Source organism: Mirounga angustirostris, unplaced genomic scaffold, assembly GCF_029215605.1.
Source record: "Mirounga angustirostris isolate CCGP_5_RB_7025 unplaced genomic scaffold, mMirAng1.0.hap1 SCAF_17, whole genome shotgun sequence".
Lineage (NCBI taxonomy): Eukaryota > Metazoa > Chordata > Mammalia > Carnivora > Phocidae > Mirounga > Mirounga angustirostris.
Genome location: NW_026991725.1, coordinates 29,492,617 through 29,511,429, shown reverse-complemented (window position 1 = coordinate 29,511,429; position 18,813 = coordinate 29,492,617). Strand labels below are relative to the sequence as shown.

General features: G+C 45.4%; 2 protein-coding genes and 1 long non-coding RNA gene across 3 annotated transcripts in view; 2 read left to right on the top strand and 1 right to left on the bottom strand.

The window, feature by feature from the left end:
• The first annotated feature begins 2,689 nt into the window (after positions 1–2,689).
• Positions 2,690–7,097, top strand: LOC123842780 (leucine-rich repeat-containing protein 37A2-like). The gene is given in 4 exon segments (XM_064583038.1): positions 2,690–2,804; positions 4,990–6,137; positions 6,139–6,357; positions 6,359–7,097. Coding segments are annotated over 4 exon segments (1,929 nt in total). The 5' UTR covers positions 2,690–2,701; the 3' UTR covers positions 6,818–7,097.
• A 2,672-nt stretch (positions 7,098–9,769) lies between these two features.
• Positions 9,770–14,512, bottom strand: LOC135362997 (uncharacterized). The gene is made up of 2 exons (XR_010408633.1): positions 13,650–14,512; positions 9,770–11,485 (listed from the first exon to the last, which is right to left on the bottom strand). It is a non-coding gene; the product is annotated as an uncharacterized LOC135362997 (long non-coding RNA).
• Positions 14,513–17,839: 3,327 nt separating this feature from the next.
• The window catches only part of PLEKHM1 (pleckstrin homology and RUN domain containing M1), a 48,522-nt gene continuing 47,548 nt past the window's right edge, over positions 17,840–18,813 (top strand). Inside the window, exon 1 of the mRNA XM_064583032.1 lies at positions 17,840–17,950. The gene's annotated coding sequence lies outside the window, so the exon portion shown is untranslated. The remainder of the gene's footprint in view (positions 17,951–18,813) is intronic.

The following is an 18,813-nucleotide window of genomic DNA, read 5'->3' as shown; positions in this document are numbered from 1 at the left end:
CTCACTGATTTACGAAGGAGCCATTTTGGACACATAAGTGATTTTGGAAAAAACGCTCATAGTCAAAGTAATTCACTGGCAATATCTGTCCAAGATAGGAAGTTCAGGTTCTAGGGAGATGCCTTGTTTGCGCACAGCAGTCCCACCTCATCTCTTCATTAATTGCGCAAACTGGGATGCTGATAGCTGTGGAAATTAGACCGCTGGTATTTTCTGCATTTGAATATTCCCCACAAGGTTGCCAATGCTTCTTTTACTTATTCTGTTCATTCTTTTCCTACCTATTCAAGGATCTGAACGGTGTTTCTTCACAGAAACTTCAAAGGAAATTCTATTTCTGAGATCGATAAAAATATATGGAAGGCATACCGTTGGACTGAGAAACTGTGAGTATATTCTCTCCAAATACAAATACAAAAAACTGAACTGCATTCTAAGATCCTTCTTGGTCCAGAATTTTGAAGTCAGTAGCTCTGAGGAAAGGTATTTCCCCCTCCATATCCCAATTCAACCTCTATTGATTGCAATTCAGTGTTTATTTTAAAAATTAAATTTGGCAGGCTCTCTTTAAAATTAGAGTCAATCTAAACTTATGTTCTATTATACATGGAATACATGATTATATTCTCTATATAAAAATAAAAGAATATCGTGATATAGTGAACATCCTCCTTGTGTTCTGATCCCCCACCGCTGAGATAGCCACTACTCTGGATTTCATATATATCCTTCCAGACCTTTATCCATGCATTTGTCTACATACATATTTATAGACGACAAAATAGGTTTGCTGTGTGATTTTCTTTCTTTCTTTTTTTTCTTTTACATAAATGGTAACATCCTACAACTCCATTCTTTTGCTTCATGGTAGGTCTTAGATTTCTTTTCTTCTAGTACATAGGGGGTTACCCCATTCACGTAAACTCCTGCGTAATATTCCGTAGTATGAATGTATTATAATTTAATAATTCCCCTATGGATGGATGTTTAGACTGTGTCCGGTTTTCTTGTCACATGCATTGCTGCAGTGAACCACCTCATCCATGCATCTTTGTGTACACGGGCAGGGATTTCTGTAGAATAGAGATCTAGAAATGGAATTGTTGGGATGAAGACTATGTAGATGTACAATTTTAATTGCCCTCGGAAAAGTTGTGCCGACTTGTATACACCCCAACCCATAGACCATGACAGCATTCACCTCCTCACACCCCTCCACCACTGGATATTCTCCATTTCTTGGCTGATCTGATGGGTGAATAAAAGGGGTCTCATCTGAATTTGAAGTTTTCTTGTAAATGACTTGTAAATTTAAATGTCTCTCTTTGTTTACTGAACATTTGTATTTCTTATCTGAAGTTTCTGTCCTTTGCCAACTTTTTGTTATCTTTTTTTTAATTGATTTGTAGAAAAAGTCAATGTAGATACAAATGATTTTGGAAAAAATATTACACTCAAAGCAATTAACTGGCATTTTTCATGACAGCTTGTGTATCGTATCATTAGTTTAACTTGAGTAGATAAGTCATAAATGACTTCTGAATTAGTAATAAAAGACATAGTAGTCATAGTAATCTAAAAATAGGGGTTATGATCCCACTAAAGTAGATCCCCCACCCTTAGTTTGTTATCTTATTGGAGAAATGCTAGAACCAAGCAAAATGTTTTTATTTTATGAATTTCTTAAATACTATTTATAGTTTGTATTTCCCCATGATAGTGTCTGACTTGGAGATTTTATTGTAAGAAAACTGAAAGTCATTTGGCACGTTACTTTTTTTTTCTTGTGCTTAGAGTTTATTGACCTTCTCGGATTTGTGGGTTTATTGGGTTTGCCTGTTTGGGAAATTTTGGGCGATTATTTTTTCAAAATTTCTTCTATTTCCTCTCCTTCATTCACTCTAAGTACACATATATTAGGCCACTTGAAGTTGTTGTACAACTCACTGAGTTAAGTAGAGTCATGGATTTTTTAGTCTAGGTTTTTTTAACATATGAAATACAGTTATAACTTTTTAAAAAAGATTTATTTATTTGATAGAGAGAGAGCATGAGCGGGTGGGGCAGAGGGAGAGGGAGAGGGAGAGAGAATCTCAAGCAGACTCCACGCTGAGCTAGGAGCCCAGTGTGGGGCTTGATCTCACGACCCTGAGATCATGACCTGAGCTGAAGCCAAGAGTCAGATGTTTAAATGACTGCGCCACCCAGGCACCCCAGTTACAACAACTTTTTAAATGTCCTTGTCTGCTAATTGTAATATCTGTGTAGATTATGGGTCAGTTTTGATTGATTGCTTTCTATCTTCAGTATGGGTCATATTTCAGACTTACTCAGACTCTTCTTAGAAGTCTACCCTCTTCCTGTGTGCTCTAAATCCAAAGTGAGACTTTTGGGGTGGAAGGAGATACTTCTGAACTAAACTACAGATCAGCGTCACCCAGTTCTCATCTTTATCTGATTCTAGGCACACCATCCCCCCTACCATCCTTACCTTTCTGTTGGACACCTCGGTCCTTCTGTTTATTCACAATACTCAAGAACAGCAATTGGCCAACTGGTCCCTACCCAAACATCCAGGCCACATGCCTCAAGAATTCCTTTTTGCACAGCCCTGTGATGCCCTTGGCATGCCTACTCAAGTAAGTCCTTTAGCACTAATTTAATTCTCTGTGTTTCCATTTATAGGATTTTACCTAGCCATATGGCCTGCTGTCTCTGCCAATTCAAAAATAATATTGAGGTTGTCTGCAAGACAGTCAAGCTGCATTGTGACAGTGAATGTCTGACAAATGCCACACATTGTGGTGAGTCTGAATTGCCTCATGATAAATTTTTTAATTTTTATTTTATTTATGTTTTTTTATTTTTAATCAACAATGATAAAATTTTTAACTAATGATGTCATTGCATTATGTTTATTCATTCAGAGTCAAATCCCTAAATCTCTCCTTTTTTAAAAAAGATTTATTTATTTATTTGAGAGAGAGAGAGCACGTGAGTCGAGGGAGGGGCAGAGGGAGAGAATCTCAAACAGACTCCCCGCTGAGTGTGGAGCCCAATGCGGGGCTCGATCCCATGACCTTGAGATCATGACCTGAGCCAAAACCAAGAGTTGTATGCTTGAGCCACCCAAACACTCCTCAGATCTCTAAACTTCTAAGAACTATTCCTTTGTTAAAAGTCAGATTCTCAGTTATGTTATTAAATTAATTACCCCCAAATGAAAACTAGTTCATATAGTGCATCACAGTTTGTAAACTGATTTTTTAAAAATATTTTATTTATTTATTTAATTGACAGAGAGAGAGAGAGACAGCGTGAGGGGAAACACAAGTAGGGGGAGTGGGAGAGGGAGAAGCAGGCTTCCGGCTGAGCAGGGAGCCTGATGCGGGGCTCGATCCCAGGACCCCAGGATCATGACCTGAGCCGGAGGCAGTCGCTTAACCAACTGAGCCACCCAGACGGCCCTGTAAACGATTTTATATGCATTAGATCTCAGGTGCCCTTTGTCCTATAGGACAGGTAAAGATACATTTTTGTTTATTTTATTTTTACAAGTAATATAAGAGTAAAAGTAATGCTGATTTATAAAAAAAGTTTTATTCAGAGGCTGAGACTTTCTGTTCCCTAACCAGAAGCTGCTACCTTCTAATGGATAGAGAGGGCTCTTCTATTCTTGGATTGTCCAACTCTGAACTTGTTCTGAATCTTAAGCTTTTCTGTCCAAAAACACTCAGGGGCTTTTAAGAATTTTTCTGTATACTGTGTTTTATTGGCACTAACTTGATGACTTCCAAAATGTGCTTTTGCACTTGGATAGATGGAATACGGGTCCTTATCAATGATCTAGGGTACATCAGAAATAGTACTTTGCTACTTCTGTAAGTACAGTGTTGCTTATTTTTCAAAACAATTTTTTACCAATTATATTGCTCCCTTCTCCCTTAGAGGTGGACAGAATAGGCATGTTTAATCTCCTTTTACAGGTGAGGAAAACTGTGATCAGAGGTGTTAAGGGCTGTAGCCTAGCACTCAAGTGTCTCATTTTGCACTCTCTGCAAGCCTGTTGCTCCTCCTTTCTCGTGACCTCCTCTGACCCTCACCACCACCACTAAAAATACTTCCAATTCTTCTGGAAAAGAAACCCAGCAGCACAATGCTGTGCAGTCTACACAAGCTGTACACTTGACCTTCAGGTAGTTGGAAGCTCTGGACAGTTCCGTAAATAAAGCTGGAAATATTAGAAATGAAAGTGAAGTAGGCATCTGGCAAAAGATTCTTTATCCCTTCCGCATTTTAAAACCTCAAGTATCATTCCATTGATTTATTGAACATTCCACATTGACCTATCTCTCACACCTGGGAAATCTCTTCACCTAGACCCCAGATCCCTGCCCAAATGTAAGCAAAGAGCCAGGGTGGACATAGTGGGTTTTTTTCTGTTTAGAGCTTATGTTATGTGAGCTGCAATATACGGGAGCAGGGACCAAGCAAAGGAATTGGTGGGTGGGTAGAGAGGGCATGTCCAGATGAGGACCTGCTAACAGTGGGTGTTGTCATGGGCATCTGCGATGGCAGCAAGAACACAAGCATGCTGAAGAGTGGAAGGAGGAAGCATCTGAAGCAGGACAGGATGGGGTATATGAATGCCAGGAGTCACATTAGATCTGCACACAGTTTAGCTGAGTGTCTTCCAGCCTTGACTTTTTTTGAGTACTGCACAATCGAGCCTTGGGGACCCATGGAATAATCCCAAATACAGTTATTCACACTATGGAAGGTTCTGAGTACATAGCTGCTTTTTCAAAAAATACCCTTTTCTCCTTTTGTTGTTGCCAATCATAGATTCAAGTTTGAGTTTGTCTCCTCTCTAAATGGTACTCAAATATTTGTTGGTTCTTAATTTATTTGGGATGTATGACTGTGGACTGACAAAAAGCTGTACTATCAGTCTTTCATTGTCAAAACTAGTCTCTTTTTTGTTGACAGATGAAGAAGTATCTATAAGGAGTGAAGGATCATTCATGAAGGTATTGAAATCCCGGAAGAAGAGCACCAGTACTGAGCTGACAACTGAGCCAGAGAAGCCATCCTCAGATAAAAATCGCTTCAGTTTAGCCTTTATGAATGAGCAGCTAGACTTTAATGATGAAAGTGATGTTATTAGTGCGCTGAATTACATATTGCCTTATTTCTCAGAGGGAAATCTAGAAGATGTAGAATCAACCTTATTACCATTCATTAAACTTCTGTTTTCAAATGTGCAAGATGGAGACAAGCCCATGGGTCCCTTGACAAACAATACAGGGAACCCTTTTCTTAAACCTGGACCCAACAATTCAACTTACAAAAATAAACTGAGGAAACTCCATTTTCTAGAAAATTTGTTAGATGCAGAAATTCAAGAAAAAATTGATGAGGTGAAAAAGAAAGAAAAAACTGCCATGCTTATACGTTCCGGCCTTTTCAGTCCCAAATTCAAACGCCAAATCTTTCCAAAGAAATTGGAAACTGCCCAAGCACAGGAAAAGAGCCTCACCAAGGCTGAGAGTGTAGGGAAAAAGTTTCTGAGAGTAAAGCAGGTTATCAAGGGCCCAAAGGGCCTACGGAAAAGGTACCTCAAACAAAGGCGCAATCAGAGAAACCAGGGGAAACAGAATGCCCAGCCATTTGTGGAGAATATGGCTAAAGAAAGAAGGCTCAGTAGACCGTCCCCAAGGGAGCTGGAGCAGCTTCACATGACGCAGAGGCCCAGGAAATTAGTGGGAGACTCCTTCAATACGGAGGATTCTTCTTTCCTGAAACAGTACTCCTTGGGCAGGCCTTCTGCCTCCACTCCTCCAAAATCCCTACCTGGGTGAAAAAATGCCAAAGGCTTAACCGACACCATTTTTGTTTTAGAGGATGCAAATGCTAGAGTTAGGAATATGAAGGCTTCTAAACCAGTCTCACATTCCAGAAAAAAGTACCTCTTTCATAAAACTCGCTCGCGTGGGGTCCACAGAGCACCCAAGGCCAAGCTGAGTCGAAAATTCAGAAAGGGAAGTCCTATCAGTAATAGGCTGATGCTTGCAAAGAGGCCTCCGTTCTCTGCCATCAGGAGCCTCATAAATTCCCCCTTCACGGGAGGCTTTTCCATCTTCAGGAGAACTGAGTTCTCAGGAAAATCCTTTTCCAGAATTATTTCCTCTTTCAGAACGTTTTAGAGAAAACACTACTGTAGAAAACACTACTGCACAGAATGTTTCTGAGAAACCTGTTTCTACAAGAAACATGACTGTGCCAGAACAAACCCTCCCTGCATTCAGGAACCATAAGAAACTTTCCAGTGCATATTCTGTGGCCACCACAGGCAACTTTTATGTCAACTGTTAAACAAACCAATGAATCACGACGGATATACCACAGCGTGGGCACTGGATTGCCCCCGAAGCCCACAGGCTTCACTGGGTCGAAGCTCTCAGCCCCAGGTGACCTCTTTGAAATTCAGCTAAACCAGCAGCTATGGTCCCTCATCCCGAACAACGACGTGAGAAGGCTCATTTCTCACGTTATCCGGACTTTGAAAATGGACTGCTCTGAGAGCCACGTGCAACTGGCCTGTGCCAAGCTCATCTCCAGAACAGGCCTCCTGATGAAGCTTCTCAGTGAGCAGCAAGAAGTAAAGGTGTCCAAGGCAGAGTGGGATACGGACCAATGGAAGACTGAGAACTACATCAATGAGAGCACAGGAGTCCAGAGTGAACAGAAAGGGCAGGAGTCCAGCGAGGTGAGGACAACTCCTAAAACATGGGATCTGGACTTTGAGTCAGTTTAGGACGTGCCATGAAAGCACCCAAGCACATAGGCCAGGGGGCTCCTAGTCTGGGTCTTGTCTTGGCCAGGTAACGTTGGCTAAGACAGTGATCTGCCACTTTGCTCATTTAGAGAACAGTGCCACTATCCCCAGGGTAGATGAGAAGGGGACCTAACATACAAGATAGATAAAATTTTGAAGAAAATGCTAATGGTAAGATTACATAACACATTAGATTTGGTGTGTTCCTTAAGAACCTGTAAGCCACTCATCTGAAAGAATGGGGTCTATTTTAGAGTAGCTGAAGAATAGTTAGCTTTCATCTTGTCTCTTTGTTTTCTAAAAAAAAATCGTTCTTTATATTTTTAGCTCATAAAAGGGGTTCCAGGTTATGCTATAACAACAAACTCATCTTGGCAATATCTGTGACTGTAGTAGTGATGATTTTGATTATAGTTTCCTGTCTCATTGAGGTAAGGACAACTGTTAATTTAGATTTCCAGAGTATCTTCTATCTTTATAATAGATTCAGAACCCACAAACTGAAAATCAAAGCCACTTTCCCACCTACTACTACTTGATGCTCCTCTTCAGTCTGGAGGACTGAGATATGCTTTGTTCTCTTTTTGCAAAGTATATTCCAGGGAATTTTAAGGGTGTAAGTGCCTGGAGCGATTCGGGCGGGAATTGAGAGGACTGTGAAGACCAGGGCTTGGTGGGCCCCAGGAGGTCGGCGGTCAGCTGGGCATGGTCCAGGGCCCACTCCGGAGGCTGAGCTGCCTGGACCAGCAGCCACAATGATTGCCACGTGCGGAGCGGCAGTGGGGCCCAGAGGCGCAGCCGGGACATGACACGCGGAGGCTCTGGGGCGCAGCCACCCACGCTAGTGGGTCGACGCGCTTCTGAGCGGGAGCCGAACCCGTTAGGGCAGCCCCGTAACGCGCGCACCGTTAAGAACTGCACGCCCCTACCCCGCCTACGTCCCCCCCCCCCCCCCCCCCCCCGTTATTAACGCTAAGTCTATTAGCTCGGCGCCAAATTCCTCACTAGGCTCAGAAAGCAGAGCTGGTGGTTCCTGTACGCTTGGAGGCTTAGCTTCCTCAGGAGGCTCTGAAGGCTGAGCTGGGGTCTCCTGCTGAGTTAGAAAAGGTTCAAACCCCTCAGGAGACTCAGAAGGATGAGCTGGTTGCTGCTCACTTGAAGGCTCAACTGCCTCTGGAGGCTTAGCTGAGGTCTCTTGCTGCATTGGAGAAGGTTCTGCTTCCTCAGTATGCTCAAGAGGCTGGGGTGGAGCCTCCTGCTGGGCTGTAGAAGATTCAACCTCCTTAGCCAGACTCTGGAGTTACAGTAAGTTCCACATCCGCAGATTTATGTGTAACATTGGAAAACCTTAAATAAGTTGGATAGTGGCTTCTAGGTTGACTTAGCACCTCATCACTTACTGAAGTTTGAAATAGATACTCCATAGGAAACTCTGGAACTAGAGTTGGGGCCTCCTGTTGGACTGGACTAGGCCCAGCCTCCTCGGGGCGCTCTGCTGGCTGACCCAGCTGACCGCCGACCTCCTGGGGCCCACCGAGCCCTGGTCTTCACAGTCCTCTCAATTCCCGCCCGAATCGCTCCAGGCACTTACACCCCCAGGAGAGGGGTCCTCTGCTCCAGCCCAATTGTTGGCCCTGCCTAAGGAGTTGACTGAGACTTTGGTTCCGTTCCCGGACACAGATTCAGTTGGTAAGCTGCCCCCAGAGGCAGAGCAGGATCTGATTGACAGGCTAACCCAGCTGGAAAGGCTCCCAGAGGTGGTTCCAAGGCTAGGTTGGGATCAGAATCAGACCATAGCTCCGCCTCCTCGATTCCAAAGTACGATTAAAACTGTAGGTCTAGATCAGGCTGAAGATCACCAGTCATTTGAAATACTTGTTCCACCTCTGGATAGTCACAGTTCAAAGCCAAGGAAGTTTATTGTTTCACCCCCAAACCTGGAGAAAGATCTAGCTCAGCATCAAAGGCTTGCCAAAGTTGTTGGAACTCCAAACCAATTTGCAAATAAAGACCACCTAAAACAACAGTTGCAGGATGGTTATTCAGATTCCAGTATGGATATCCTATATCCTGAGGTGAATTTACCACTAGATTTCCCAGGGGGATCAGATCAACCTCCAAAGCTCCCTGAGGAGGTTGAAATTCCTCCACTCCTACAGGAGACCCCAAATCATTTAGAGTTGCCTGAGGAAGCTGAATCTTTTTGCCTCAGGTGGAGGCCCAGGCCTAACATTCAGAGCCCCCTGAGGAGATAGAAACATCTCCAGTTCAGCAGGGGGCTCCATCTCCACCTACTGAAATACTTAAGGAAGGTGTAAACCCACAGGAGGCCCTGGCTGAGCCTTCAAGTACCTCTGAAGAAACTTTCTTTACTCCAACAGAAAGTCTCAGCTCAACCGACAGAGGCCCTTGAGGAGGTAGAAACATCTCCAGTTCAGCAGAGGGCTCCAGGAGTTTGACCCTGGGTCAAACTTTCTCCAGTCCAACAGAAAGCCTCAGCTCAACCGACAGAGGCCTCTGAGGAGGTAGAAACTTCGACCCCTCAGGAGGCCCCAGCTCAACCTCCAGAGCCATCTAAGGAGATGGTACCTCAACCAATAGCACATGACATCTCTAAGTAAGAATGAAGCTCAGTGGCCAAACTTCTCCAACGTCACTGTTAAACCTGTGGATCTGGTACTTACTGTAACTCTAACTCAGCCTCCAGAGCGCACCGAGGAGGCTCAGGCTTCTCCAATCTAGCAGGAGGCCCCAGCTCAGCCTGTAGAGCTCCCCGAGGAGGCTGAGCCCACCCCTTTTCCAGAATCACCAGGGCCCAAGCCTCCCTTCCCCCTACGAAGGGCACAACCACCTCCTGGGGCTCACAGCGAGGCAGGATGGCCCCGGACTCCAGCAGCTCTGGGGTGGAAGGGGGCAGGGGGCAGTTTCCCAAGGACGCCACAGGACCCGGCATCCCGGGAAATTAAAAAACGCTAGTCCAATTCTGGCGGTTTGAACTCGGCCTCTTCAAAGCTTAAATCCGAGAGACATTCTTCCTCCCCTGGGCCATCCTGCTTCCAAGAAAAGTAGCTGACCTGCAGAATAAGCACCAGGCAGGGCAGTGGGGAAGGGAACACATTTTACAGTGACTTATTCTAAAATGTTGCCATTTCCTCTACATTCTCAATACGCATGTCTGAGCATTGAGTCGCCACTCTGTTAGGAGGCTTCCTACCACTGACTCAGTGATGTCTCCAAGATTTCTGTAGGAGGGGTTTCGGGTGGAGGTTGAGGGGGCAGGTGAGCATTTCATTCTGGGAATGAGGGTCTGAAACCAAGAGAATAGCCCTCTATTTACGCTGGCATGGGAAAACCTCCCCCTCCCACCTTGATTCAACACAGCCATCAGTCTAGAAAAAGTAACACCACCACTTTTTAGAGGTCTGACCCTGTGTGTGCACATGGAGGAGGCACTTAGGATGTTCAAGTTAGCATGTTAAACAATTTTCTTGAAATACTGTAACTAGCCACGTGGTTTGCAACAGTTTACATCCTTCACAGCCCTTTTTACAATCTTTTATTTGAGTCCTTGTTTATGGTCTGGCACAAGCTCTAACACGCAAACCCTAAGAGAGAAGGGTTTTATCTTATTCCCAGCGTCTAGCACATAGTAATGGTTTTTAAATGGAACGGATTCCAAGACTGGCCTTATTTAGGAATGGATCTGTTGTTCCAATCAGGTTTCTGAAACCTTTAGCATCAATACGGAATCTCTTTCACGTTTCACAGGAAGCTAGACTTCTTAAAGTGTAAACTTGGATAAGTCTGAAGTTTCCTTGACTGGCTTGATTTAAATTGAATTAAAATAATTCTTTTGCACACAAAAAAAACTTCAAATACTTTTTCAGAAAGTAACCATCTTTCCTTTCTCCACTCTTCCCTTCAAAACAAACAAACTTTGCAGCTTTGGAGTGAGTTAAATAATCAGAAATCTAGCCCCAAATTAAGTTTTCAATGACATGAAACACATCCTTTTCTCCTTTTTTTTAAAACATTCTATATGCAGTATATTAATATCTTCTTTTAGAAATTACTTTGGCAACTTAATCCCTAATTCAGGGCATTGATATAAGTGATTTACAGAAAAGTTCTTCAGCAAAATATTTCATACAAGGTATGTATGAGATGCTGACATCTGGGTAATACACCTTATTTGAAAGGCATAATGGTTTTCAAACACTGTAGCATAATCTCACTTAAGGCCAGAGTTACTCTGTTCCCAAATCCTTGAGATTCTGTTGGAGGGGAGCTCTAAAAGGCTGTGTCCTCTCCTATGTCCACAACAGTAGGAGTATTCTGATGCAATTTGCTCTCCAAATTTGAAATCAGGGGTCAGAGCCAAGGGCCAGGACTTCAGGAAAAGCCCCAGAGATTCTCTGCACTCAAAAGCAGTTTCAGAGTTGTACATTTCCCAAAGGATGATAGAGCTAACTGTACGTGCCCAAGTCTTACAAATCCTGCCGGCTGCTTTAAATTATGGCTACACTGGCTGTGGAATCCTCGAGCTCTAATCTCCACATACTTGAATTAAATCCTGTAGCTCCTCTTCGGTTCTGGCATCTGTAATCTCTTCACAGGGTCTATATTCCACAGCTATTTTACCACTTTCTGAAATGAAGTTAACAAGTAGCATATCAAAATTTTTCTTGTTCTAAAACTTGCTGTATATAACTGGGATAGCACCTAGTAATTAGACATTCTTTTGATTTTTAAAAAATATTTATCTGAGAGAGAGAGTGCACAAGCAGGGGGAACAGAAGAGGGTGAGGGAGAAGCAAGCAACCTGCTGAGTAGGGAGCCTGATGAGGGGCTCGAACCCAGGACCCTGGGATCATGACCTGAGCCGAAGGCAGAAGCTTAACGACTGAGCCACCCAGGCGTCCCGCGGGAGTCCCCATTTTAAAGATGAAGAAACAACTTCAAAGAGTCAGCAGTTTGGCAGCCGTTACTGAACTTGTAAGTGGTAGAACAGGACTTGAAACTAGATCCACTGCAAGCCAGTCCACACCAGCACCCATTCTGGTGTTATTCCTACACCAGCTGGGAACCCAGCTGGTAAAGGCCTGAACCAAGAGGGTGGGGAGCACCCAGGAGTAGATAAGAAGGTCCTAAACACAGGCTGCGGGAACACGGCTGAAGGAAGTACTTAATGAAATTTACCATTTTCTACCTATTAGAGGAGCAAATATCCAAAAGTTTGATAATACATTCTGCTGACAAGGCTGAGAGGACAAAGGCCCATCCCTGACAGAGGGTAACCAGGCAGTATCTGTGACAAACACGCATTAATGGATCCTTTGGCTCAGCAATTCTGTTTCTGGAGAAGCACCTGGAGTTGATTCTTAGTTTGGTCTCTGGAGTGTTCTCACTGGAATGAGAGCTGGATGGACTACGGGCAATGAGGTATCTGAGGAAACACAGCCCTCTTTCAAAAGGGCTGCCAGAGAAAAGGTATCCATAGGGAAACGCAATTTCTCAAAATATGGTCTTTGAACCTCGAAGCTCAAACATCCCTGAGATGCTTATTTAAAAGACTGATCCTGAAAAATAAACAGATTAATAAATTTAAAAGGCTGATCCTGTGCATCTCCCCTGTTGAAAATAAACCAAACCAGACACCACTGAAAGTGGTCCAGACAGATCTCAGTCAGTAATAAAGGACTGCTGTAGTACATGGAATACGGGACTGCTGTAGTACAGGGAATACGGGACTGCAGTAGTACTGGGAATATGGGACTGCTGTAGTACAGGGAATACGGGACTGCAGTAGTACGGGGAATACGGGACTGCTGTAGTACGGGGAATACGGAACTGCTGTAGTACAGGGAATACGGGACTGCAGTACTACAGGGAATATGGGACTGCTGTAGTACAGGGAAAAGGGCTCAACGTGACCGGAACTTAACTGGGGCCAGTACAGAGGTGACTGGGTATTTCACAGGGAGACTGAGGGAATAGGGAAGGGAATGACTGGGGACTCTATAATCAGAAGTGAAAAACTACAAAAAGCAGGACGGTGGGTTGGCCCGTATGAAACCACCTGGGCTTGCTAACTGGCACTTATCAAAGTTAGGCTCTTACCCTCTCCCGGAAGCTGGGATACAAGGGCCCTATCCTCAGGTGTCGGCTGGAATAAGCAGCAAATTCTTTAGACAGCCTTGAGCTTTTGAGGCAGGCACTTGAATGGAGGCTTGGGTTCTACTTGGGAGGCGGCCATGAGCTGCTTGAAACTATGTTAGTGTTTGTTCAAGTCTTCAAGGGCCAAGCAAGGTTGAATGAAGAAGAGGGCTCAGAGGAGCCTGGCTAGCATTTAGAGAAAGAATCTGTCGCCCTCGAAACCGACATGCCCACCCCTCCTGAGCTGGTCTCCAAAACAGAGGGACCATTCTAACAAGGCTATTTTTTAAGATTGATTGATTGATTGATTGATTGATTTGAGAGAGACAATGAGAGAAAGCATGAGAGGGGAGAGGGTCAGAGGGAGAAGCAGACTCCCTGCCAAGCAGGGAGCCCGATGCAGGACTCCATCCTGGGACTCCAGGATCATGACCTGAGCCGAAGGCAGTCGCTTAACCAACTGAGCCACCCAGGCGCCCCTCTAACAAGCCTTCTGATGCTCACCAAACTACTGAAGTAGGGCAAAGAGAACCGGGAGGCGGTGGAGCAGAGGTTCTCTGGCTTCTTCAGGACTGGAGGTCAACAGGGATTGGAGGGTGGGAGAGGCAGGGCAGAGCCGACTGAAGAGGACCAGAAGGCACCACTGGATTCTTACCCTTGGAGTCCCGAAGGCTCACGCCGGCTGGCAGCCAGCCGCCCCCATGGAAGTCAGGGCCTCTCAGTCCTGGGGAGCGCCAGGCACGACCAGCTCTGGCTCCTGAGGTCCTAGTGGGGAGGAGATGTTGTTGAGACCTGGGGGATGGGGAGGGGAGCACACTCCTTCAAGAGTTAAAGTCCTGGAGGCCTGAAGCCGAAGTGGGAATGGGGCTTCAAGGCGGAGCTTTGTGTGTTCAAGGCTAGTGTTGGAGAAGGTTTGGCGCCCGCTGTGTAGGGTTCCAGCTTGCAGGGCCAAGGGAAATGAAGACCTCAACCTGTGAACAGCACAAAGACCTCACGTGGATGAGGGCGACACCCCAGAATGGTGGAGCCGTCAAATAGAAGGCGCCTGGCTCCCTGACATGCGAACCACCAAACCAGCCCTGGACTACAGTCCTTAACCAGATGATTATATCAGAGATCAAGGAGCTGCTTATTTATCTACCACACTGTTGTGTTGGGTCTCTACTGCGACTGAACCTATAGCCTAATGAAGGAGTGAGCACTGGTTATCCTTCGCTACAACAATGCTAACTGATAAACCATCCCCAAACTCAGCGGACTGGAACACCGATTCTCGCAGGATGGCCGGTACAGCTGTACTCGAATGCTCTGCCGGCTGGGTCAGTGCTGCTTCTCACTGCTGGTCTGCAGATCGGCGGGGCTAGCTCTTTTCCACCTGTGTTGGTTCTGGGGCCCCAGCTGAAGAGGCTACCGGAAGGAAGCATAATAAGAGGCGAAGCAGAAACTTCATTGGACCTCTTCAAGCCCAGACACAGAACGATCACACTTTCATTTCTGCCCATTCCATGGGCCAAAGCAAGTCACATGGTCAAGCCCCGGGCCAGGGGACAGGAAGTACACTCTGCCCACAGGGAGACAAAGCAAGAGTGTGGCTGTAGGGAGAGCCAATAATCCTCTCTATCCTGGGATGGGACCGAGCCCTGGTTTAGAGGTTATGTACAAGGCCCCTCTCTTTTAGGTGTCCCCTGTAAATGGAGCAGAGGGAAAGATAGTCCATCAATGTGAAAGCCCCACCGCAGTTCTCTGTTAGAGCAGGAACCCTGACAAGGCAAGAATCACATCTCCTTCCTCTCCCCAATACCTAGTACCAGGCCCTGCCCGCAGCGATGACTCAGGAATCTTACTGGGTGGATTTTAAACCATTTCTTCATTCTCCACATATGATTTCCTTTTGAAATACAGACTGACCTCCTAAAGGTCAGCACATAGTGCTGAGTTTGCCCCAGAAGCTGCAAAGGGACTATGCCATTAGGAGCTGGGATTTGTACCTAGATCTGTCTACACTGAATCCTGTATCCACTGCTTCCCATAGGAACCTCCACAAGAAAGGGCTTCTACAAGTTAAACATCAAACCAGGGTAGTGAGGGGCACCTGGGTGGCTCAGCTGGTTCCGCGACCCACTCTTGGTTTTGGCTGAGGTCATGATCTCAAGGTCCTGGGATCAGCCTGTGTGGGGCTCCACACTCAGCGGAGAGTCTGCTTGAGGATTCTCTCACTCCCTCTGCCCCTCCCCTGCCCAAATAAATAAATCTTAAAAAAAAAAAAGGTAGTGAAATTTCTTTCTCTTGAGGCCTTTTGAAACTAGAAAGATTCTCATTGCCTGAAATGTCCTAAGAGCAAGGCTGTCTAAAGGCACAGCCCTAGTCAGGGATCTGCATGGACTTCGGACAATTTGAAGAACAGTGAGATTCACCATCAGAGCCCCCAAGGCTCCATAAGGCCTCCGGCCCCTGTCATCGTCTCTTTTGCCAGCTTTCAGGGCAAAAGCAGAACCGGCCCCAGATGTTCTACCTTAATTGCTGCCTTTCCCCACATACTTTGCACTCCAAAGGAGTACCACTTGAAGAGGGCCAGGATTAACCCTAGAGAATGCCACCATCACCACTGAATTCCAGGCACCGGGCATGTGGGTGGAAAGTATATTTTAGGCCAGTGACTCATGCTAAGTTGCTTCCTCCAGTCCCTAAATGGGACTATTCAATGTCAAGCTATCTCAGGCTCAGGCTGACAAAAGCAGAGGGATAGGGAACCTAGTGTCGCTGTAAGCTGTAGGTCAGGATACATGAATATATACGCTGCTTGTATAACTTGACCAAGTTCACAAAGACAAATATATCAGTCTCTGTTCTTTATGCTCCAAGTGAAAGAAATCCAACTAAAGTATGCTTGAACCAAAAATGGCATACAGTGGAGCAGCTCATATACCCGGGAAGCCTAAGTGCTTAAAGCTGGCTGCATCTAGGGCTCAAACAGCGTCATCCTTTCCCCATCTGTTCCTCAACTGCGCTTTCCTCTGGCTTCAGGCTCTGAAGGATGCAAGCCCCAAGGCTGCAAAGATGGTCATTAGTAATTCCAGCTCTACACCGATGTAGAGGAAAACCCATCCTCAAAATGCCTCTGGTTGGTCTGCTTGCATGCTACCTCTGGGAATAGGAGATTTCTGATTGGCCAGCCGTGGTCACGTGCACACGCGAGGTCAGGCCTTAAACCAGTACTTAAGTTCGGTTAAAGCACAGGGACTGGGTTGAAAGTTAAGAGGGAGGTTGTCTTACCGCAAAATAAGGAGGCGAGGTAGCAAATGGAGGATGAGAGACTGAAGCTAGATTGAACAAACCCTTAAGCCTAAACTTGGAACAGGCTTTCACACATTCATAGATGCTGTTGTGGTTAAGTAAAACACAAACTCACTTAGGAGCAGGAGTGCCTTCATGATAATTTGGGGGCCTTGTGTATTTTTTTTCCCAATTCGTAGCTACTAAACGTATAATTACTATCATGAGCAGGTCCCCAGACCATTCTGTTCTTTAATATTCGATAGGGATTCTTAACTGCGATGAGCTCCAGCAGAGAGAGAGAGTCAAGAAAGCAGGAAGAGAAGGGAGCCAGGAAAAGGCCAACCCAGGAAGCAGTGAGGGAAGGTTCCAGGGTGGCAGCTGTGGGACAGGTGGAGGAGGTAGCTGGAGGGCACGGGAAGGCTAAGTACCAGCCAGAGCACTGGAGGGGACCAGAGGAGTGCTAATGGCAAGTAGCACAGAAGGAGGAGAAGAACGGAAACGTTCTGGGGGTCAGGGATGGAAACGATCATAATCAGAGTACATGAGGAAGCTCGGCAGTGAACAATATTTACACAGTCACAATTCTGTAAACACTATCAGTTATCTTGAAAGAGTGACATAACTAAACCCAAGAATGGACTGGGTTGTTAAAGAACTAACTCCTTGTCTGTGGTATTAGGAAGTCGGTAGACAGTGTCTAAAATGGATAAATCAAGAGCTAGAAGCGCAAGATAGGTGCAGATAAGCACCAGAAGATTCAGCTAGAAGTAACCAGCCCCGGTGAGCTGGCTCAGGAGGGTGGGGATGGGGGTGGGGGGGCAGCAAGAAAATGCTGTGGGTCATTAGGTTTCCTCACCATTTCATTTCATACTATTTAAACTGTAAACTATGTGTATAACAACATTTGGGGGTTTTTAAAAATGCATTATTTTGTCAAATCTTTCTTTTTGTCCAGCTTTATTGAGGTATAATTGAGAAATCAATAATTAAAAACCCTTTAAATCCATTTTTAAAAAGAGAGTGGGGAGGGCGCCTGGGTGGCTCAGTTGGTTAAGCGACTGTCTTGGGCTCAGGTCATGATCCTGGAGTCCCTGGATCGAGTCCCGCATCGGGCTCCCTGCTCGGTAGGGAGTCTGCTTCTCCCTCTGACCCTCCTCCCTCTCATGCTCTCTGTCTCTCTCTCTGTCTCAAATAAATAAATAAATAAATAAATAATAAAAAAGTAAAAAAGGAGTGGGGAGAAGCAGCGTTCCTATAACAGAACCCAGGAGAATATTAGCTATTCCAGTTTTGAGAGAAAGGGCTGCATTAGTACTAGTTTGATGATTTTAGTCAGCTGCCAAGTAGGGATACATCTGGGGTTGAAACAAGAAAGGCTCTCAAAAAAAGAAAAGAAAAGAAAAAAGAAAGGCCCTCACTCCAGTGCTCAGAGAGAAGTTAAAAACAGAGATCTGACTGGATTGGGAAGGGAGAATTATATAATAATTCTCTATATTATTATTCTCTATATTATATTCTCTATATTATATTATTCTCTATATTATATACTATAATAATATAGCCAGTCATCTTTTCTTTTTAAGATTGTATTCATCCAGGGGCGCCTAAGGATTCCTGGCTCCAAACCCCACTTGCTCCACCACCGAACTATGCCAGCCCTCCAACTAGAATTAGAGCTGGGTGAGAGTCCTCCCTCTACCATTTCTTAGTTGTGTGGCCAAGTTACTCAACTTCTCTTTTAAGCCTCCTTTCTTATTTGTGCTTTGGAGATAACAATGGCAACCTACCTTCCCAGTGGTTGATAAGGACAAATCACAATCCATTGGCGGTGAGGGCTGGGCACAGGAGAGGTGGTCAAGCCGAAATTCTTGGACCCCATCCCAGAGTGACTCTCCAGGGTAGGGTTCAGGAATCTACACGTTGGACCTGTCCCCAGGGAATTCAGACACCCTCAGTTCTCCTACCTGACTTTTTGCATAACTCTGCATAGTGCTTGAAATCTAAGCTGACAGACCAGTGGCCTGTAAGGGGCCTTTGGGAATGTTTCACCCCTTCCTGCACTGGCCTCTAACTGTGTCCATGCATCCTCCCTTTCCCCCTCACCCAATCTGTCTTTATCACCCCTCCTATCCGAACCCCCTCCCCTTCCTCTGTTCTTACCTCCTAGCTTCCTCTCCACCTCTCGCTGCACCCTCCCCTGAGCTCAGCCTGCATTCCTACTCACCAGCCATTTCTCTTCAGTCTCTTCACCTGCAATGTTCTTTCCTCTATCCACCTGGAAGGCTCAGATACAAGTTGCCTCCTCCAGGATAACCTTCAAGCCCTCTTCTCTGGCACCATGGCACTTTGCATGTGCCTTTATTACTGTTCAAATGACATGGTAGTGTGCGATTTTTTTCTGCCTGGAGACTACCTGGTGGACTCACGGCCCATGAATGGTGGAAGTGTACACCAGAGCAAGATGAAGAGAGGAAGACAAGCCCATAGACTTTGCAGAGGGGCCAAGAGGCATGGGAAGTAAGAGAAGATCATGAGATGGGGGC